This window comes from Dreissena polymorpha, chromosome 16 (assembly GCF_020536995.1).
Source record: "Dreissena polymorpha isolate Duluth1 chromosome 16, UMN_Dpol_1.0, whole genome shotgun sequence".
NCBI lineage: Eukaryota > Metazoa > Mollusca > Bivalvia > Myida > Dreissenidae > Dreissena > Dreissena polymorpha.
The window spans coordinates 28,411,451-28,436,151 of NC_068370.1; the positions used below are offsets into that span (position 1 = coordinate 28,411,451).

At 34.8% G+C, this 24,701-nt stretch overlaps 1 protein-coding gene across 1 annotated transcript in view; it reads left to right on the top strand.

The window, feature by feature from the left end:
- The window catches only part of LOC127861732 (uncharacterized), a 124,617-nt gene that overhangs the window by 85,293 nt on the left and 14,623 nt on the right, over positions 1-24,701 (top strand). Inside the window, exons 17-19 of the mRNA XM_052400416.1 lie at positions 705-921; positions 4,968-4,991; positions 21,027-21,079. Coding sequence (XP_052256376.1) covers positions 705-921; positions 4,968-4,991; positions 21,027-21,079 — 294 coding nt within the window. The remainder of the gene's footprint in view (positions 1-704; positions 922-4,967; positions 4,992-21,026; positions 21,080-24,701) is intronic.

Genomic DNA, 24,701 nt, shown 5'->3' on the forward strand with positions numbered 1-24,701 from the left:
ATTGAAGATAGCAACTTGATATGTGGCAACATTTTGAGCTGTGAAAGGTCAAGGTCATCCTTCAAGGTCAAAGGTAAAAAAAAACAAATCCGAGGGAAGTAACAAGCTTTAAAGGGAGATAATTTGAATTTATCATTTGGCAGGTACAGATCATTTTTACAAGGAAAGTAATATTTTTTAATGGGATATATTCAAAAACAAAAATTAATAAAGCAAAGCGGTGGGCATTGTGTTTCTGACAAACTCATCTCTTGTTTTTACCATTTTAAGTCCATTTGGAATCCTGATCAATAGAGCGCCAAACAGTGTTCAGTGTTGAACAGATAACAACCAACCTTCAATCAAACCCGTTATTTAAAGTTTTCTTTCAAATGGATTAAAGACTGATGTTACTTCTGTTACTTTTATGTGTTCCAATAAATGTTCCAACAAACAATTAATTTTGTCAATGTTTAATTGTGAAATCATAGTTAATTTGCTGATTTTATCATTGATTTAATAAATATGATCTCGAAAATATGATTAAGAAAATATTTATTTTGTATTAATAAAATGTGTTATCACTACGTATAGCTATACTAATATATATTGACCCCTTTGTACTGCTTTAAAACATCTTATATATGTAAAAGTATGTTAGCAAATATCTCTCCACTCATAAAGATAAAAAGACTGTTTCCATAAGACACTTACTTTATCAACAGCAAGAGAAAAAGATGAAAAAGCTTGCGAAAGACCTGAAAGTCGACGTGGGCATGCTGTCAAACTGCGTCGCAAAGGGGCGCGTGAAAGCATCAAACACGCCGAAGAAGAAGAAGGGGTTTGAGATCGCGGTGATAGAGGGAGAGGAGGTTGACATTATCCGGATGGTGGACAATCCGAAAGGGAAGTGGCTCATAAAGATAACCAGCTCGCAGAAAAGTAAGTTGAGGCAATATGAGCACTGTTGTGGGAAAACTGGGCTAAACGCATGTGCATAAAGTTTTTTCCGCATTTATGGTATTTTTATGTGTAAAAGAAGTCTCTTCTAAACAAAAATACAGTCTAGATGGAAAATGCATTAAGGGCTTTACACACATGCATTTAGCCCAGTGTTTTCCAGAACACGGCTTATATATTTATTTATAGAGTGACATCATTTGACCTTGACATTAACTTAAATTTGGACCCATTCAGAAGGTAAAAATTATTGGTTAAACTAAATATACTATTGGATATCATCACTACAATTTTCTAAAAAGTTTTAACAATTTATTTCAACACTGGTCACTCTCAATCTGACAGCAATGTGACCTTGACATTCAACTAGTTTTGCACTAAGACTTATTTAAATCAGCCAACTAATCTATAGAAAGGCTTCCACTCTGGGCATCAGTGGTTATTAAATTTCTTTTCTTGTTATTCCCCTACCAGGATGTGAGAGGACTATTGGTTTACCCAGGTCCTTCTGTTTTGCCGTCATTCTATTTGTCTGTCATTTTGAGTGTCTGTCCAAAACTGGATTCTGCTAGAACTGAAAAAGTAATTAACTTAATTCGATGAAACTTGGTATGTGGATAGAGGGTCAAATTATGAAAATAAAATTATATTTTTTTCTGATCAAAATTGTGGTTGCTATGGTCACACAACTAATTAAATCTACAATCTGCATCGTGCCATAAATAAAAAGTACATAGGTAAGGTTAATAAAACTTATTGAGTTCATGTTCTGACTCTGAAAAACTTTAATTCGGAAGGGGAATGCTGTTTGGTCTGTGACACAGCTCTTGTTAATTCTGTATCTTCCTGTATTCATGCTGTCACAGGATTTGTATGTATTTTACAGAATTATAGCTTTGATTAAAAAAATAATCTGTGCATGCATTGATGTGAATGAATATGTAAGTTTTAATATATGAATTATACATGTATACATTTAGTAAATTTAATCTGAAATTACATCTCTGATTCAAGTGATCATCATTTTAACCCTTTGAATGCTGGGAAATTTGTCATCTGCTAAAATGTCGTCTGCTGAATTTCTAAAATAAGCTTTTTTTTCACAGAATACTATCAGAATAGCAAATAGTTTGGATCCTGATAAGATGCCACATTTTGTGGCGTCTCATCTGGATCCAAACTGTTTGCAAAGGCCTTCAAAATTCGGTTCCAGCACTGAAAGAGTTAACCACATGATCTGAAAATGGGTCTCGTGCCATATGCAGCCATTCTAGTTCTAGACCAGCCTGCGCAATCACGCAGTCTGGTCAGGTTCTTAACTGTCCCCTTAAAAAGTCACGCAAGGTGTCGTGTTCTCATTAGCAGACATGGTAGCTCCTGACATGATTGCCCGGATGTACAGGCTTGTCTTGAACTACGCTGGGCACATATGGCATTGGACACATTTTTGCATGATGCTCCTTATTGATCCTTTCAAAAGATGAGAAGTCAACGGACTAAATTTGTAATAACAATAGGATACACTTCAAGCATGACAATAGTGTTTGCAAGTGTTAACCCTTTACCACTTAGAAATGTATTTTGACTCATTTGTAGTCCCTTAAAAAGTTAAATTTAATTAAAGAACTTTCTTACTTAATTCATGTTTAAAGGCTTCATTTCTAACCCTTATAAAAATTATACTGATGAGCAGCAAACAGCATAAAACCTGAATAGACTTTGAGGTACTCGCAGGCTGTTCTGGTTTTATGCTGTTTGCTCATAGCCATTTTTACTTTGCTTCTGAGTGGGAAAGGGTTAAGTCCGTTTATTAACTCTTTCAGTGCGGGAACCGAATTATGAAGGCCTTTGCAAACAGTTTGGATCCAGATGAGATGCCACAGAACGTGGCGTCTCATCTGGATCCAAACTGTTTGCTTTTCTGATAGTACCGGTATTCTGTGGAAAAAATCGAAGAAAATGCTAATTTTAGAAATTCAGCAGACGACATTTTAGCAGATAACAAATTTCCCAGCATGCAAAGTGTTTAAGCTTCATACAGTAATGTTGTCCCCATGCTTGTTGTTGGATACTAGGAATTGTAAAGACAAAATCGTTATTTTAATTAGAAATCAGGACCCTGACCCCAATATTTTATTAAAGATTCATTTTGTTTAGCCTGAAGTAAATAACACCAAGTGACCATTCCATTATACAATATCCAATAAAGAAAATCATTCAACTTAAGTTTCATGTCTTTATATGTTTGTTGAATGCTTTACATACTAAATTCTAATATAAAGAAGTCATTGTGTTCAGACATCTTTATTGTTCCCTACCAGTTTCACTGGAGGGGACTTATGGTTTGCGCTCTGTGCATCTGCGAGTCTGTTTGTGATTCTGTCAGTCTGTCACACTTTTCTGGATCCTGCGATAACTTGAAAAGTTCTTCATATTGTTTAATGAAACTTGAAACATGGATAGATGGCAATATGGACATTATGCACGTCATTCGTTTTGTTCCTACGTCAAAAATTCTGGTTGCTATGGCAACAAAGAAGAAATTAAAAAAAAAAAAAAATCTGACAATGGTGGACATTTCTGACAATGGTTGAGCCGGTAGGGGACATATATTGCTTGACAATAGTCTTGTTAGATATAATTTCTAAAATTCACTATGTTAAAAGTCTTAATGGCAGATAACATTGAAATAGCTAAGTGTTCAATTGTGTGAAATTCATGACACTATCCACAATGAGATTATAAGATAATGTGTAATTTCTATTGACATGATAAAAATGCAGAGTAAAATATTGTGAAACATTCTTCAGATTTTTAAAAAAGATGTGGATCTAATTTCACTCTCTTGATTCTTCACAAGTTCCCCGAGTTGTGATCATGAAGCGAGCAGAATAACCCTTAAACGTAAAGCAGACGCATTAATTTCACCATTTCAATCAGGGCTTTTTTAATCCATTTTGGACTGAGTTATATCCACATTTTGGGGGAGAGGTGAAATAGAATATTTGTTGGCAATATGGGGGCAATTTTATTCTAGCGTGGAAATGAATGTTTATTTTATATGATTTGTTTTTAGGGAAAAGTGCATGATTCAGTAGAGGTTTTCCAAGGGGATGACCTTTATAATGGCCCCTAATATAGGAGGAAAAAGTTCTGGAGCAGTATTCCCATTTTTTCTGCTCCTACAGGGTTGGAGGCATTAAGAATTGCATGCTGGGAAATTTGTCGTCTGCTAAAATGTCGTCTGCTGAATTTCTAAAATTAGCATTTTCTTCTATTTTTTTCATAGAATTTTATCAGAATAGCAAACAGTTTGGATCCTGATGAGACGCCACGTTCTGTGGCGTCTCATCTGGATCCAAACTGTTTGCAAAGGTTTTCAAAATTCGGTTCCCGCACTGAAAGGGTTAAGAATTGCACTTGTTTGTCATGATGTACAGCGTGTGTTTTGAACTCCTCTTTAACTTATAAATGGGTCTTTTACTTTCATAGTTGAATACCTGTTATGTGTAGATTATCGTGATATAAGGAATTTAGGATGCAACAATAGAACCAACATTTCTTGTTTTCAAGTCTTCTTTACATGCTGGGTTGATTTTGCTTAAATATTAACATTGGAATGATTTTAATGTGTTCATGATGGTATAAAAGGGAATTTGGGCTGGTATTTTTTTGCAGAATTATAGCCCTTTGTCTGTTTTCCACAATATAATATTTAGAACATTTGTTTTTTAAACTTCCGTTTAAGAACTGGGTGGATCTCGTTCAAACATTCACAGTTTTATTGCCTAAATGTGATTATTATTGTGAATAAACAATTAGGACTTTGAACAGTGTTGGCTGAATTATGGCTCTTTGTCCTTTTATCCACTGTTCAAATCATGGTAGATGTGTGTGTGTCATAACATGTGGTGTATGGGCATCAGTATTTGAGACACATGTACAGTTTCGTTGTGCTTTGGTTATCCAGTTCCCTATGTATTGCATGGCACAGCATTTGAATGTGTGTTGTTTTTATTGTTTTGCAGCCTCTACTGACCCATCAGAGAAAAGTAATTTTGTTTTCTGGTCTTGGCCTTTTGCACATTTTTTGCATCATACACTAACACTTTAACATGTAACTGTTAACCTTCCTAATGCCTGGTTATAACTGTTTAGTATTTAGGTAGATATAATATTAACCCAGATACTCTAGCAGTGTGTGTTTTTTATCCCCCGCCATAGTCGGAGGGATATTGTTTTGGCGTTGTCCGTCCGTCGTTTGTCCAACGGAGCCATATCTTGGAAGTGATTTGGTGGATTTCATTGAAACTTGGTATTTGTATATATATAGATAAGAGGATGATGCACACCAAATGGCATTGTACACCATCTGTTAATAGGGGAGTTGTGACCCTTTGTATCTTGAAACAAGAAATATCTTTAAAAAAGATATACTGCGTAAATAGTTTAATGAATGAGATCAAGGATAGCGAATGTCTTTTTCTGTGCAGTTCTTAGCTGCATCACACGCAGTACGGGATGTTACGGGGAGTTTTCGCGGCTTATTTTACATTATAACATATTGCTGGTCATAAACCTATAGATACAAAACAGAAAACCAAAAGAAGAATGGAAGTGAAATTTAAACATATGAGTCAACCGGCCACACGAGAAGTATCCGTATTTATAGGCGCGTTCTTCGAACAAACCTGTTTTAGTGGTTTGTCGGGCATTGCTATTTGATTTGATTATTAACAGTATCAATTATCATCGTGCTAATGCTTAAAGTGATATTATGGGCATTTTGCACTGTTGAATTGAGCTGAAAAGAATTAACAGGTCAAAATAGTTAGTTAAAATGTGGTTACTGATTAATTATCTGCAACTCACCTTGCTACCAGTTGTTTTTAAAAATATATTTTATATTCGATATTCTTACGTGACCCACCCAGTCCTGTAAGCTGAAATGATCCGTAAAACAATTTCGTGTCTTTGTGTCGTATGAACAAATCTGCACTAAAACTAAATTTAGGTTCAACTCGTAAACGCATGATCAGTTGTCAAACGAAAGTACGGTTGATATTCAAATGCATTATTTTTCTCTTTCTGGTATATTGTTTTAGTATGATGATGCTGCATTAATTAATATAAGTGTATATGAAGTAGAAACATCAAAAATAATAAACGGTTGCGATAGACACCTATAAACTGTTACATGCTCATAATATCACTTTAGTACATTAAGCAATATGGACGAATAATTATTGTTAAATTTATCAACAATAATATTTATCATTGTATTGTTGAAAACACATTAAGAATCTATTATTTACATACCATAATTATATTGCTGAATATCTTCATTTAACATATTTCTGGTCTAAAGAAAATTCCAGGTCACCTAGTTCACGGATAGCGTCTTTATTATATAACGATTATTTTACTGGCCGCCAACTCCGGTGATGACCTGTATATAAACTCTGAATGTCCGCAAATTGACCCGATATACCTCGCGGGTTGAAATGCAATGCTTTAAAGTGAGGCCTCGCTTCCATTGCTCTTTATACTTTTACATGTTAACATGTTGACAGGAATAAGGAAGTAAGTACTAAATATGAGAACATAGCCTTTTAAGTATAAACGCTCTTGCGCTGGTAATACTCTGAAAATAAAAGGTGTACGCACAAACTGTATTGATGTCGAGAATTGAGTGTAAAACTGTTCTATCTATTAAGCCTTTTCATTCGAGATAAAATTGTTTCATACAGTAAAACAGTGTTACAAAGACGCGGATATGTTTCCAATGTTCTGGTGGTATACTCAAATCAGCCAATGGAATAAATGAAGTGTATTCATTCGTACCTAGCCGCGGGAAATTTTATTGGAATTTTATTGGACACTTACAAAGGTCAGGCTAAGGTGAAAAGCTGGCTTATGCAGCTTACGCCCAAAAAAAACTTTTCAATATAAGTTTAGAGCTTTATTTCCATTAACACATGAGCCAGAGCCATGAAACTTGCCATAGTTGTTCTCAATCATCTGGGGTGCTTCACATTCATAATCCTAGGGGCTAAAGTCAAGGTCACACATTGAGGTCAAAGGTCACAACTTTAATGAATTATTTATTATTTAGTCATTCCTTTACTATGCATCAAGGGATTCTGTAATAACTGCCCACAATTGTTCTCCATTATATAGCTGCGTGTCAATTATAAGATCCAAGTTGCTAGGGTCATGATCAAAGTCACACACAAAGGTCAAAATCACACATTTTGATTAAATATGCCTTATTTGGTAAGGATTCTACCATACTAAAATGGATTCTCAAAATGTCCTGATGCAATGGTTCTTAATTATCAGGCACAACCCTTCACTTATACCTTTTTTTTTAGTTCTACACCCATCCATAAACAACATTTATTTTTCGGGGGATACCAATTCAACGAATTTGCTTGTTCAACCAAATTTGGGCCAATTTCTTATCTCAAAAAGTGAGAAAATACCCTATTGATGGTTAAACAAATCTATTTAAAAAGTTACATAAATGTCATTATTAAGTTAATTTCCCTATTCCACTCTAGACATTGATTCTTATTAAATGTAATATTGATTTCAGTTTTAAAGAATATGAGGATTATTAGTAAAAAAGCACTGTGCCAATATCCCACTTTTAGTCAAAACTATGCTACTATTTTCCAATCCGAAGAGCCCCTGCCCCATTCCCGAAATGGTTAAAAAATACACTCTCAAGTTACTTGGTACCCTGTACCACATGCACTCCTTAGATACTTGGTACCCTGTACCACATACACTCCCTAGATACTTGGTACCCTCTAACACATACACTCCCTATATACATGATACCCTGTACAACATACACTCCCTAGATATTTGGTTCCCTGTACCACGTACACTCCCTAGATACTTGTTACCCTGTACAACATACACTCCCTAGATACTTGTTACCCTGTACAACATACACTCCCTAGATACTTGTTACCCTGTACAACATACACTCCCTAGATACTTGTTACCCTGTACAACATACACTCCCTATATACATGGTACCCTGTACAACATAGACTTCCTAGATACTTGTTACCCTGTACAACATACACTTCCTGGATACTTGGTACACATTACCACGTACACTCCCTAGATACTTGTTACCCTGTACAACATACACTCCTTAGATACTTGGTACCTTGTACAACAAACACCCCTTAGATACTTAGTAGCCTGTACCACAACTTGGTACCATGTACCACTTACCAGAACAATTTTCCAATCAGAAGGATGAGAACTATCATTGTTGTCATCTAATTTTACTATACTAACAAATGTATGCTACACAAGTCTTACAAGTTAAAAATAAAATACTATTGCTTTATTTAAAAAAAGGATATCCGTTAATTACCTTAATAAAATCAACACATGTCATGAAATATCAAACAATTCTTCATTTTTATTTTTTATATGCAATTATTGGAGTTTCTTGCAGATTTATTATCCCCTGCCATAGGCGGAGGGATATTGTTTTGGCGTTGTCCGTCTTCAGTCCGTCCGGCCGGCACTTTTGTGTCCGGAGCCATATCTTGGAAGTGCTTTGGCAGATTTCATTGAAACTTAATATGAGTATATATATGGATAAGAGCATGATGCACGCCAAATGACATTGTACACTATCTGTTAATAAAGGAGTTATGGCCCTTTGTATCTTGAAAAAAAAGTTTTTTGTGTCCGGAGCCATATCTTGGAAGTGCTTTGGCGAATTTCATTGAAACTTGGTATGGGTATATAATATGGATAAGAGGATGATGCACGCCAAATGGCATTGTACATCATTGGATAGTAACAGAGTTATTGCCCTTTGTATCTTGAAAAAATGCTTTTTTTGTGTGTCCAGAGCCATATCGTGGAAGTGCTTTGACAGATTTCATTGAAAGTTGGTATGATTATATAAATGGATAAGAGGATGATGTTGGCGTTATCCATCTGTCCAGAAATAATTTTGGCGGGGGATATCAATTCAACGAATTTGCTTGTTTGAATTATGTTGACAGTTTTCGTTGAATGCTTACTAAACAATATATACTGGTACAGAGCTCTATGTAAATAAGATTGTACTAACAAAACACCATACATTGGTAGCATGTAGATACAGTTAAAACATGTTTATCAAGTACTGGTTTGCACTTGTGGAAACATTAGTCACGTCAAAACTCACATACATGCAATATTAGTTCATGAGCTCGACTATGAACCTAATAGTCCAAACTATACTACTTGGCCTCATGTTTTACCATTAACCTAATAGTCCAAACTATACTACTTGGCCTTATGTTGGTGTCTGCATCTTCTTAATGCTCGGGTCAAGGTTAAAATGCAACACCTCCATATCACTTTTTAGCTCACCTGAGCACAATGTGCTTTTTTTGAGCTTTTGTGATTGCCTTTTGTCGGTTGTGCTTTGTGCCATGTCAACATTGCCATGTTAACACTCTAGGGGTCACATTATATGTTTGATCTTCACGAAACTTTGTTAGAAGATTTGTGCTAGTGATATCTTGGACGTGTTCCAAAATGGCTCCAGTTGGTTGAAATACATGGCTGCCGTTGGGCTGGCCTTATATGGCTTTTGTAAAACCTCTAGTTCTACTACAGATTTTAAATATGTGTTTGGGGTCATTGTGTTAGGTCCCTGATCAAGTTCAATAAATCTTTCCTGCTATTTAGAGGATTCATGCCCCTTTTAGTTCTTACAACATTGGTATTTGTAATCAAGCAACATCTCCAAATCACTGTTTTTACCTCAGATATTCAAGTGAAAGTTTACACATGTGTTCGGGCCATGGCATTATGCCTCGCTAGATCAGCATGTCACCAACCTACACACTAAATTTAAGCACATATCTTTATCCTTATTGAAGTTATTGATTGTTAACTTTTTATATAGTTTAGAGCTTAAGTGATTTTGACATTGATCTAACTGGCCCAAAATGCAACACCCATGCTAGGCCTACATGTCATCTTGCATGAAAATGTTAAGCTTTATTTCAAAAAGTTCATTAGATATACACTGTAACTCCAATATAGTGCGGTCCGTTATTAAGCTGTGTCCAATATAAGGCAGGGGTTGCTTGGATCCCGTTTTTTATTCCAACCTTCCATTTCTGATTAAAATCGATGTTATGCAACTTCATGTATTTTCAGAAAATTAAAAGATGGCGGTGATCACAGCTTGATTTCTTTATCCGTTTGGCGTCCGTTTAAGTGATTTGAATCGATTAGAGATTAAACGACACTCGACAGCTAATTGGTGTTAATCTGTTGTTTAATGTCAATAAAGGTGTGAAAAACTCGCGAGTCAGTGTTTATTATATGTATTCCCTATCAGAGCGGTTCATTTTATAAACTATGGATGTGTTATCGTTTATTATATGCTATACATGCTTGATAAAGAAAAAGATCTTTGTGTATTTTTAATGTTTCAGTACGTGTCGGAATTATAAATTAAATAATCCTGACGATTTATTTACATAATAACGCAGTATACTTGTTAACAGAGGTTCACTTTAATTTTTGCACGTTATCAGAAAATCCACAGGAAGCACGTTTTTTACATGACGTGTATGACGCAATAAAACATTTCTTTGTACATGTATCGCATTGCATTCAATCTAAATTTAAATTCGGTCGTCCAATGAAAGCTCTGTCCCATAATGCACTGTACTCTTTTTCTGAAAAATGGCGTCTGCATGCGGATGTGTTTATGAAATTCTTAAACATATTTCTCGCCATAAATGTTAAAGATTATTTTTTTCGTAAGTGATGTTGTAATTATATTGGATTATCGAATACATGTGCACATTATCATTTGATTTGGTTTATATGCAAGTATTTGCGGATGACAACACAACATGGCAATACACAGGACCTATATTACAGGCTATACTTTACCTGTTTTTATAACCCCATGAAATAAATGAGCTCAAAACTTATCACGCTGTCCGTTTATAATGCTGTTGCGTGGCTTGGACTCCGTCATCCGCGTTATATTGGAGTTACAGTGTAGATGGCGTTGTTATCCACAATTTTCAAAGTTCAAGGGGGTGCATAATTCTGCTTCATTGCAGAAAACATGCATTATACTATCACAGCAGAAGAATACACTGCAACTCCAATATATCACGGTCCGTTATATCGCGTTGTCCAATATATCGCGAATCGGCTATGGCTCCCAAAAATCTGACGAGCATAATCCTTAAATAAAATGTTTTTATCTGAGAATTTGATGCATTAAAATCCGTTTCAAGCAAGTATTTTTCCCTTTTTTTCACCAACTTTAATCCAACAGTCATAGTCCAGTTTTGACCAGATTGTTTGCTTACATTGTACATCACATTAACACCTGTGTACTGCGATAAACAAAAGACCCATTTGTCAAACATGACAGGTCATTTCGGGTGTTACAATTCTCTATTGAATTTGCTTTGAACTGCCGAAACGCACCAGTGCACACATGAAGGTGTAAACAATTATAACAGTAAATGTCACAAGTCAATACTGACCTATCTCAACAATCTGTGTGCGTTAGATACAGTATACAATATAGATCAGTTAGTCACAATGCTCTACTATTAAACCCCATGCTGTGCATGCTTTTCATGAGAAATGAATGACGTCATTATGTACATGGGTCTAATTTGTGCATGCTTTCTTGAACAATAAAACTCGGCAATCTTTTTCGGATTAAAAATTTAATTATACGCATTTGAAAATACTCACATGGAATAATGTTTTGTGTTATACCAATTAATGACATATGGATATAACACAAACTTGAATAAGGTTGGTAAATAGCGTGTTTTGAGATTGCATAATGATGCTAATGTATACATATACATGCATACACAAACTGACAATTTATATCGCGCGCCGGATATATCACGGTCGCGATCTTTGGACCCCTTCAACCGCGATATATTGGAGTTGCAGTGTAGTTGAGCACAATGTCTACAGACTTATCTTGCCAAAAGGCACTATCCATGAAATAAACCTTGCTCTGTGAAAAGGGGGTTTAATGCATGTGTGGAAAAAGTCATCCCTGATCAGCCTTTGGAGTCTGCACAGGCTAATCAGGGACGACACTTTCCGTCTAAACTGGATTTCTTCTAAGAAAAGACTTTCTTTAAACGAAAAATACCATAAAAGCGGAAAGTGTCGTCCTTGATTAGCCTGTGCGGCCTGCACAGGCTAATCAAGGACAAAACTTTACGGACATGCATTAAACCCCTTTTTTCACAGAGCACAGCCCAAATAAATATGACTTGCTTAATCCATGAAAGCTATACAGTCTAACCTGCCAATAAATACCACTCAAGGGATGTGGGCGTTACATGTGGACTATGTTCACAGGGGGTCTTTACTTGAAGGTCCAATTGAAACTGCAAAATATGCTAGTAGGTTTTTAACAGGTACCTTCTCTATGTATGTGCTCTATTGTTTAAATGTTTGAATACTAATGCATGTACAGTGTGGTAAGGATTCAAAACACAGTTTTGTTTTTATATTTATTATTTCAGTTTCCTTGTGTTTTTATTATTTATTTCTTCAATCATATACATGTATAAATAACTACTCGTATTGACATATATCCAATTATGTACATTTAATTATACAAAAACAAAGTACACATCTATAATATATGCATGTCTTAGCACGGAGAAATTTTTAGAAAGGAATGTATTTCAAAATGAATGTGTGTGTTTGGCATTGTAACTGTAACAAAACTGTAAATTTCCTTAAACAGTTGATGTAAGCTCCAATTTTTTCTTTTATATTTTGGCAATTAGTACATTAATCGCAAGCCACTAAAATAAAAAGGCAACTTCTTACACTTTAGGCAAACTGTCCATGCATAATAGAAGCAGGTGGCTACCCATTAGCAAAGAGTGTTATATTAACAAATCAAAGCGCTGAAGGCACTAAAGATGTTCGCTATTGCATAATTTAATAGACCGTTCCATAATCGATAAATTGACCGCCGCCATATTGTCAGTCACGTGACTGTCCGCCATTACACTGCTGCTTACTTGTGCGAGTCTGCGATTCCAAAAGCCAAAGACGTAGAGAATACCCGCTTCACCGTTGTCGGATAAATAAATTACTTAATGAATTAATGTGAGGCGATTATCACATTTTTGTTGTTTAAATGATTGTTTGAAGTTGAGATTGATTGTTACAAATAAAATGTTTAAAATGCTTTCGTGTATTTGTTTTTTTAATCTGTAAGCAAGTGGTAATCATCGGCGAAAATTTGCCGGTTCAGTCGCTCATACTATGTCTTTGATTAGACTTGTTACTTTTAACGTTTCACAAACAATTCACGCATGTATTGTTGTGTTGATTTTAATAGCCGCAACATCAAGCAGATTATATTTTAATTAATACTTATTTTAATTAATACTTATAAAAGATTCTCGCGCAATTAATTACCGCTAATTGTTTGTAATTGATCTCATTTGGTAAAAATCTGCATTCCAAAATCATTACATATTATATTAAGTATGATATTTTTGATACGCCTTCCATTATTTTTCTTGTTCTAACTGATATCAGAGATAAAAAATTGTGGTTTGGATTTATATTTATTTTTTTAAGATGGAATTTTGTCACGTTAAAAAACGAGCTTTTTATCATGAGAGAGTGATATTGATCTTGACGACCTTTTATGTGATTATTCGGAAGATGAAGAGAATGCGATCTATGTGAAATATCTATATTTTCATCTTTGAATCATTTAACAGCTATAAAGCTAAAAATACTAAAAATTGTATTTTATAGGTCTTTGAAGTAACGCAAAACATATGGATAACGACACCAAATGTTTAGTCAATTAATCCACACAAAAAACTCCGATAAAAAAACACCTAAATAATATTTCAAAAATATATTATTAAGCGCCAAACGAATTTATTAATACATTTATTTGCAACTTTAAAAACGCAGCATAAGCATCAAATTAAAGATGACTGAAAGGCCGACAATTTGACACAATAAAGAGCTCTATGCATAAGCGGTAATTTTTTTTTTTGCAGAAAAGCTTCAATAAATTACAATAGTAATACATCTAATTATAAAAATATAATTATCAATGGCATGAGGACGCTAGTGTGATAAATAAATGAGTGTTAGAAAGTGTAAGGAGTGCTTTGAAAATAAACATACTACAAATCCATATTAAAAGCAAAGGACATGACAGTATTTACATGTAATTTTAATTTGATGGGTTTTGTACAAAGAATGACGCTATTGAGGAATATTAACATACAACTGAAAAAACACAACTTCATATGATGCAAATTGAACTGTGTACTCATGTATATTGAAAACTCGTTACTAGTGAGTATGAGTGACACATATCTAACATTTTAACACACATATTTATGTACATATATATATTTTTAAATATTTTTTACCTCTGTTTGGTGTCAAATGTAATTTATTGTTTTATGATATCGTTCGTGCATTGCCGTAACATCAAATCTTCATACGGAATGAAGTAGTTTTAATTAACCGATACCGCTAAATACGTTAAATGTTTTATTTTTATATTTTTTTAAATACTTTATTTTTTCATAATTTAAACGGGCTAGTATCTTTACGGTGTACAATTTCTGATATTCTATATTGGACATAACTTTTAATTTGTAAAATATGTAACATATCTTATTTACGCAACTGTTAAGTATGTCGGAGGTAAATTATCTTACCAAATGACTGCTTAATAATACCAGGAAGATGAGACATGGTGGCATCATCAATTGTGTTTAATGACCAGACTGTCATCTGCCACCCAGTGTGGTTTATGACACCATGTGGTTAGTTAAGTCTGGACAATATCTGATCAAAACGAGATAATCGGATTATGCAGAACAAAGGGGCAATTAAACACTGGAATGCAAAGGCATACACGATTTAAAGATTGATGCAAATAATCAAATGAAAAATATTGCATTTAATTTAATTAAATGCTTTTTTTAATGTGTCAATGTGTTAGTTTTCCAAGACAACCAAGACCATGTAATGACGGCCTTAGAATTTAGAAAGAAATTCATCCGTTGAATAATCGGTGCTTTCTTATATATGTTACCGATTGTTAAGCAGCAGTGTAATGGCGGACGCGGAGAGAATTCAGGGGAGATAATTATGTAATGACTAAATTATGGAACGGTCTATACACAATTCATTTTTCAAAATCAATCGCAAGTTTGAAATGAACACACGCCATTCAAATTTATAAAGTGTGTGTCATAGCGCATGGGTTGAGTTTTGTGTGCACTTTTTATCATCCTTATTATTTCATAACAATAACTTAGACAAAATAAAAACAACATGGCTTTTTGGACGTTCTGAAAGCATAGAAAGTATGATGAAAATGGTAATGGAACTTAATATAAAGAAAATTTGCAGTCACCATCATATTTAAGGAATATGTTTGTAATATCAAATAACTATCTCACCAAGAATATAAATTCATAATGAAAGTTCCGTGTACAAAACTTTTGATTTTTGACACCATATACAAATTCAAAATATACAATAATCTCCGTATCTTGTATGTGGAGGAATAAAAGTATAAACACATTGCTGTTTATGCTTTACTTGTTACCTGAGCAGTTCACACGGTGTCAACAATGCTGACATAAACATAGGTATAGAGCACTAATGCGCTTTTTAGGCGTAGCTATTTTACTCAATTTTCATCTAAGTGACTTTTACATAACATTAAACAGACATGCATGAATATTTTCGAATATGTAATATGCTGATTCGAGATACAACCTCTGAATTTTTGCTACATCACTGCGTATGTGCTCAATTCAAAAGATGTAGCACTGTTCAGTGGAAGGAATTCCGGACTACTCTCTGTATGCTCAAACGACACAAATTGTGGCCCTGTTACAACTACGCGTTACAATCCATCTCGCCGAATTTCACTTTCGCCTCCAAGATGAGAAAACAATCATTAGCAAAATAGTATAGTGTCACGATAAGAGAAAATTGCTTAATTATCATACCACAATGTTTGCCGTACTTGGTCAGCACGTCTGGAAATCATTCCTAAATGTGTGGATAGGCTGCCATTATTAACAAGTTTGCTATTTTGAATTCTATTTTGTATCAAAAAGCATTGTTCTTAAATGTGGTATTTTCAATTCGCGGTGAGATTTGTAATGACCCTCGTCATGCGAAAATGGGTCTTATACCATATGCGCCCATCACATAAATAGCCCACTCAGCTATCTCTCCTTCTGGTAAGGAGAAACATAACATATTGAGTGATTTTATAGCGAACAGCATCGCCTATGGCCTGACTGCCCAAATGCACTTGTTTGGTTTAACAAACGCTTGCCAAAACGCATAAGACCCATTTTCGCATGACAGCGCTATGGACGTGTGATTTAAATGCGTCGAAAGAAAACTGCATTTAAATCAAATATCAACATACGATATATTTCGATAGTGAAGAAAGATACTCATAACAAGGCATATGAGGACACATATAAAAAGCTCTCCCGTAGTATATTTTTTATCTACTCACACTAATGTGTTGTTTGACAATGCTTACACACATTTCATGTGGTGAATATGCAACTTACACGTGAAAAACACTACACAATAGTTTAACTTGTGTTTAATTGTATTTTTATATTTAGAAAAGTAAATTGCAAACTTTATTCCAAAGTCGGCGTATACGCCGACTACATTTTTGAAAGATATTTATTGTTATAAATATATTTAATATAATATATTTAGTTGTTTTCAGTTTTAGCGATTATAAAGCATTTTCGAGGTTGCTTATAGTATGCCTGTAGTAATTGATGTACTCATATCCAACTGTCTATGTATTGATAAGTGTGAATATAAACAAGCTAAACCTTCTACTAACCTTCAACTAATGCGTTGCTAGCACCCGTAAATAAAAAGATCGCCGCTACCTGTTGAGAACCAAAGAACGTTTTCCAGAAATACCCGCTGTAGTAGCATGAACGAGGTTACGAAACAGGTCATTCGTATTATTATTATAAATTGTTTGTTATATTCTGGTTTAGCTATTATGAAACATTTTTTGTTTTTGTGTATCGTAATGCTGAACTTATTGTTGAACTTATGTTCAACGTTTAATAAATTGATAATATAAATAAGCATAAACTTTTTCTGGAAAATATTAATAGCCTCAATGTACGAATGACCTGTACTACGTCATTGAGGTCTATGTGAGAGCATAACCTATTGCGTTGTTATCGCCCGTGAAATTTCCTTTGTTTATCGACAGGCGCATCTATTAATATCCTCATATTATGAATGGATTGAGCAACAATACTTCACCATGAAGACGCTGCAGAAAGTGGACTGTTTTATTCATTCATAAACAATCTCCTCCGCGACACGTACAATACGATCATTGTTTATTGATTCTTTTCTATAAAAGCACGGTTCGAAACTATTGCATTTAACACGATATTAATATAATGTTTTTATTTGTGAATGAATATAATTGGAGAACTCTTGCATAATTTATACAACTCTTTTCTCGTGCGGATACGGGTAGCAAGCGGGTATTGGGCTTCTAGTAGCTAAGGCGTATCGACCTGAATTTTAGACTAACCACCTTAGACGGTCACTAAGCGACCATCTAAAAACTGCTATCGAGTTCAAAATACTCTCACTTGCTTATATCCCCAAAGAGACTGAGGCGTACACTGATAAGATGTTTATCATGTGACTATCACAGCATCATAGCGGCCATTGTTTCATTGAAAGTTGTGAAATGGTTGATTGTTATGATTGAACCAGTCAATTAGCTATCAAAATTGACTTTTGGAAATGTAAAATGGCTGTGGTTGGTCATTGTATGCAGGTTTTTGGCAGGTAAAATATATACCGTAATTAAATAAGTATTTGGACAACCTCTTTTATAGCAAAAATAATTATTTTTCGTGACTCTTAATTTTAGGACATACGGATTTTCATCCATGATTAATGTCTCTAAATTTTCTGACAGTATATTTTACAGCGCTATTGTACAGACTTTGGCCCTGTTTTTGATGATCTTGCAACATTTTGATCATGGCTTTTTATGCCCCCTTTCGAAGAAAAGGGGGCATATAGTGATCGGACTGTCCGTCTGTCTGTCTTTCCGTCACACTTTGTGTTTAGGTTTCGAAAAAATGCTCTATGTCCCTTGAGATATAACCTTCATATTTGGTATGCATGTGTATATGGACAAGGCCTTTCCATATGCACAAAAAAATTTACCCCTGTGACCTTGACCTTGAACTTAGAGTACGCGTTTAGGTTTTGAAATCTGCGTTTAGGTTTCGAAAAATGCTCATAACTTCTATGTCCCTTAAAAGATAACATTCATATTTGGTATGCATGTGTATATAAACAAGGCCTCTCCATACGCACAATTTTTATTACCCCTGTGACCTTGACCTTGAACTTAGGGTCCGGGTTTAGGTTTCGAAATCTGCGTTTAGGTTTTGAACTTCTATCAAGTGTTTATAGGGGGCATAAGTCATTCTATGGTGACAGCTCGTGTTACAACTGGATTAAGGTCATAAAACCTGGGAGATGCATGCCTGAGGGCAATGGACCATTACATTTGCGTAATTGGGAAAAACATGTATACTGGTAGAAAACAATTGATTCACCCTACAGCATTTGAAACAGTTTCTTCCCATTAAGGAAGCAGAATATTTTATTGTTTTACCTTTTTGTTCTTTATCATTTAAGGCAAGAGTTATGAAAGCTATGAAGTTGTATTAATTTTTATAACCCCACAAACAAAGTTTAGGGGGGTATATAGGATTGAACTTGTCGGTTGGTTTGTCGATCGGTCCGTATTGAGTGTCCGCTCTCTAATTCAAGTAGTTTTCATCCGATCTTCACCAAACTTCATACATGCCATACGTCCCGGATTGTCCGGGACAGTCCCGGAAATGAAGAACTTGTCCCGCTGTCCCGGAAATCTGTCAAATGTCCCGGAATTTACAAAATCCATATATACATGTACCTTATCTTATGCTTAACTGCACCTCGAATCTGTGTATATCTGCAGCGTCTCCATGACAATGCCTACCCGAATAGGCAGACGTGCAGACTACGCTACGTGTCAAAATTGATCAATTAACAGGGGTCCTGTTATCATATCGATTGTCTCACGTTCGCGGTAAAACCGAAAAGGCAGCATTGTATAATGTAGTTGTTAATGGACTTTACTCTACTACGTCATTATTTCCCGCTGCGTAAGGGCAAAGGATAGTTATTCACACATCTGAAGTCCAACATCGCTGAGTAAAAAAAAAAAAAGCAGTTTATGTTCGCACGTTTAACCGACAAAGAAGTATACCGGTACTGTTTTGTTGTATTTGTTTTATTGTGATTGGTTGTATGTATTGTGAATTGATTTGAGTTGACGATCTAACGGTACTGTAGTGTTGTATTTTGTATTATATAAATGTTATAAATGAATAAAGACGTATCAACAACTACGCGTTACACACCGGTCTCAATAACAATAACGCAGTGACGTCACCATCTATGTTTAGAACGCTTACACTGAAAACACGTGGCTTGTATCAAGTAACAGAAGTAGTAATGTTTAATTTGACGTTAAAAGATCAAGTGTATTTCGGATAGGTTTTCGAACTTTTGCAATTAACGATGCGAAACAAAAAAACGTACCAAAATGCATATGTCTATTAATATCGCTACATTTTATACATGTCCCGGAAAATCGGCAAAAGTCCCGGACAATTTAATTCATTGTCCCGGAATTGGTCTGAAAAATTATGGCATGTATGCCAAACTTGGTCAGATGTTGTATCTAGATGATGTCTAGGCTAGGTTCGAATATGGGTCATGCCGGGTCAAAAACTTGGTCATGGGGTCACTTAGTGGGTTTTTAACATTGAGCATGGTTTCCGCTCTCTAATTCAAGTAGTTTTCATCCGATCTTCACCAAACTTGGTCAGAAGTTGTATCTTGATGATGTGTAGGTCAAGTTTGAACATGGGCCATGCCAGGTCAAAAACTAGGTCACGCGGTCATTTAGTGTGTTTTATAAACATTGAGCATGGTGTCTGCTGTTTTTTGTTAAGACAACATGCAAAATATTCTGTGTCAATGTGGTATGTGGGGGTATTAGTTACGTCTGTGACATAGCTCTAGTTTTAAGCAGAAAAAGAAGAGTAAATCACAATAAAATAATTGTAAATTGATGTAATGCTTTTATTTCAATATAATTTAAATTTTTGGACATCTTAATTTTTGTTTCTTAATTTTTTGACACCTGTAATTTTTTAATATTTTTCGTATCTAAATTTAGGGACGCATTTTTTTTAAATCATTTTAAAGTGTCCGAAAACTTACAGTAATTACCGCAGTGAAATATTTTGGGTGGAAGTTGATGTGGTTGTTATGGATAGGGGGTCACTATTCAGAGGTGATCGTTAGGGCAGGCTTGACTGTATTCTAGAAAAATAAGAAATGCTTGAGAATAATCACAGACATTATACACTACCCTCTTGTCACTATTTGTTTATTTTCTAGGTGTCTTGGAAGATGGTGTCCACTTAGCTATAGTATAACACTATATTTTCTCAAATTTTGTCACTGTTTCAGCATTAACTGGTGTGTGAAACATGCATGTACCCGTTACCTGTTGGGAATTGAAATGATACATCTTATTGTTTCTGTTATGGATTAAAATTTTGTTTTAATTTCTGGCTTGCATTAGTTTTGTTGTTATTATTTTTAACTTTTGATAATTTTGTTGAGATTTGATTCACATACAGGCATGACTTTTGTACTTGATTTTATAAAATACAAAAAAAGATAATGCAGTATATTTAGCTTTAAGAAAGTTAATACATAAACATTATTTTTCATACAAATATAAATTCTAATGAGATGGACTCAAGTGTTAACTTTATAGTCGTTGTTACAGAACTTATAAGTATTTATCATTTTTAATTAAAAAATGCATTTCTATGCGATTTATTGGTTGCTGTATTTTGTTGTTTTTGTTTCAGTTGGATACTGCGATGAGAGCAATATAGAGGTAGACACGAATAGCATTCTCAATGTAAGCGGCTTTTGTTGCATTGTACCTGCATCGTCTGCCCGGCAGTCCTCGGGGAAAGTGTGAGCCTGGTTCTGGGAAAATTGGGCTTAATGCATGTGCTTAAAGTTTCGTCTCTGATTAGCCTGTGCAGTCTTCACAAGCCTATCTGGGGCGAGACTTTAGCCTGTGCAGTCTTCACAAGCCTATCTGGGGCGAGACTTTAGCCTGTGCAGTCTTCACAAGCCTATCATGGGCGAGACTTTAGCCTGTGCAGTCTTCACAAGCCTATCTGGGGCGAGACTTTTTGCACATGAGTTAAGCCCTGTATTCACAGCGCAAGGCTCATGTTTTCGGCCTGTTAAATTACACTTTGGAACAAAAAGCAAACATTTTGATGAAAGGAAAATGTACAAATTTCATAGGAAAATACAATGCCTGATCTCTGGAAAAAAAGACTGTATACAGACGGATTTTTCCCCCACCAAATAAAGTTTGTTCATAATACAAGCAAAATTTGTATACAAATTCATTAATAGATAGTTCTTTCCATTTAAGTTAAAAAGACATTTAAAGCTATCCAAAAAAACATATTGTAAAAAAAACTAATTAACAAGTCAGTTTAAACGATTTTTTTTATAATAACAATTGTAACATGACATGCAATTACATATGCAAAGCATACATGTTTAGAAACATCAAAACATAGTAATTTCAAGTTCATTTGGGAAAATCCACTTTATGTTAGAAAATGGTACAAAATTTATCATTTTCTTATTAAAGTGATGTATTAAAAACATTTTATATGTGAAGAACATATACAATATCATTTCTTTCACAATTGTACATTTACATTTCCTGTTTACAGAACATTCATGAGAAGTTGTTTTCTGGATAATTGACCAACCTAAGTTATTTAGAGAAAGCATCACAATCATTTTACATTTATTATGCTCCCCCAAAAAATTTGGGGGGGAGCTTATAGTCGCCGCTTCGTCTGTCCGTCCGTGCAAAATTTTTGTCCGGGCTATTTCTCAGCAATTAATGGCCGAGATTCAATGAAACTTTATGGAAAAGCTTCACTACCAAGAGGAGATGTGCATATTATCAGCTGGTTCTGGTAGGATGATTTTTCACAGAGTTATGGCCCTTTGTATTTTTCCATTAACTGTACATATTGTGCAATTCTTGTCTGGGCTATTTCTCAGCAATAAATGACCGGAATTCAATGAAACTTCATGGGAAGCTTCACTACCAAGAGGAGATGTGCATATTATCAGCGGGTTCTGGTCGGATGATTTTTCACAGAGTTATGGCCCTTTGAGATTTTCTATAAAAAAATATTGTCCCCCCAACTACTGTGCCCTCAAGACGTTTCCTTTTATCTGAATATATAGTGCAATATTGTGACAAAAAAAACTTTGGGGAACATCACCCGTCTCCGACGGTTTCTTGTACATTCAGGGACGTTTTTTTTTAATCTTTGAGATAAAATTTATCATTGTCCACTGTCCGTAAAGCATACACAATCACAGAATACTCCATCATTAAGTTGAGTTTTTGTTTGTAGAAGTAATAAATAATAACTTCTGTGCTCTAATGTTTGTACTTTACTTTTTGCAAGCATATGTACCTTAGAATGGCTTATTATAAAAACTGTGATACATCACACCTTTCATGCTACTATGCGTATAACTTGCATTCGGACATGTTATGCCTTATGCATGATCTCTTTTATATTTAGGAGTATACATGCAATTTTTTATTAAGGCCGATATAATATACTATTTCCACTGGGTCTGTTTGCAGATTGGTCGATCAGTTGGTCTGCCTATTGTTTGGTCTAGTAAATTGTCTACTACCTTAACTTCTTTATGCATTGAAGAATTTCAAAACAACTTGGCTCAAATTTTACCCAATATTGGACAATGTCATGTGCACAAAATACAAGGCTAGCTTTTGAGGTAAGGGCAATATTTTGAGGTCAAAATAATGGCACTTGTTTGTCAAAACCCGCACAAGCACCAAGTGCCTAGTGTTAAGTTCAAGGTCATTTGTTGTGGTCAAAATTGCAACCAAGGGCATATGGTTTATGTTTTTCTTATCTCTCATGATTTAAGTACAAATTAGTCTTCTGGATCCGAATTGTCTTCTTACAGCCTTCATCAACACTGGCCTAGGTTTCTTTTAACCCTTTACCACATAGATGCGTATTTTAACGCATTTTTACCACTTTGATACATATTTTCAAGCATTTGTAGTCCTATAGAAAAATATATTTGATTTAAGACCTTTCTTACTAGATTTAATTTTTTAAGGCTTCATCTCCAAACCTTTGATACTGATGGGCAGTAACTCGCAGTCTGTTCAGGTTATTTGCTGTTTGCACATTTTCACTTTGCTTCTCAGTGGGAAAAGGGTGAAAGACTAAAAACAACATAGTGAGTGTTGCAAAATTAGCAATCATCCTTAGTTTCAACACTCACACAATTGTTTCCCATTTGTATTGAAACTTAATAACTACCATCAAATAAATTCTAAGATTGATAAAACTGGAGCAAAATCAATTCTGTTCAGGTTTTATGCTGTTTGCACATAGCCATTTACACTTTGCTTCTCAGTGGGAAAAGGGTGAAAGACTAAAAAAAACATAGTGAGTGTTGCAAAATTTGCAATCATCCTTTGTTTCAACACTCACACAATTGATTCCCATTTATATTGAAACTTAATAACTACCATCAAATAAATTCTAAGATTGATAAAACTGGAGCAAAATCAATTGTTACGAACTCCTACCATGCACATTCAGAGAAATGCCACATGCACTGTCATGCTACCAGTTTGTTCTTGAGGTGAGAAAACAAATTTTGTGTCTAAAGAAAACTGCATCTCATTCTGTGTGGAATTTTGTTAATCACCAAATGCACTTTATGCTCGACACATTTGTGCAGGCAAGTAATTTTGCTGTGTGATTTACGTAATGAAGAACAATATTTATTACCAATTTCTAGTCACTCAGACGAAGATGATTCTTCTAGTTCTTTAAAAAAAAATGAGTTTATGTGTAGCCAGTCAATGCCAGTAAAAATATCTAGGCCCTTTGCGACTTAAATGGGTGTCATTATTTCATTTTTATGCTCCCTTATAGGTGGGATCACATGCCCCTGATTTGTCTTTTCATCATTCTGAATTATAATTTTGATTGAATTGAGTTTTTGTTGGTTGGAAATACATTTTGCAAATAATTGTTTCTGTCCAATGTTACTCAATGTCTGTCCTTCTGTCCGTCCATCAGTCTCTCTGTCCATCAATCTTTTGATTTTGCTAGATCTTGGACACAAATGATCCATTTTGATAAAGCTTGATGTGAAGCATACCTACTGGGTACTCATTGGCACCCTTGTTGGGGTGTGCCTGTCCAAGGATCTTTCAATCTGTTATTGCTGTTTGTCCAAGAAAATTTCTGTTTTCATTATCACATTAGATCTCAGATTCTTTATGATCCAAACTTCATGAAACTTGATATGCAGTATCTCTATGGGGTCGACATGTGAATCGTTGTCAGTTTCTTCCAGTCCAATAATTTTTCAACAATTAGTTATTCGCCATTTAATAATAAAGATGTCATTTTCTGAAAGATTTGTCA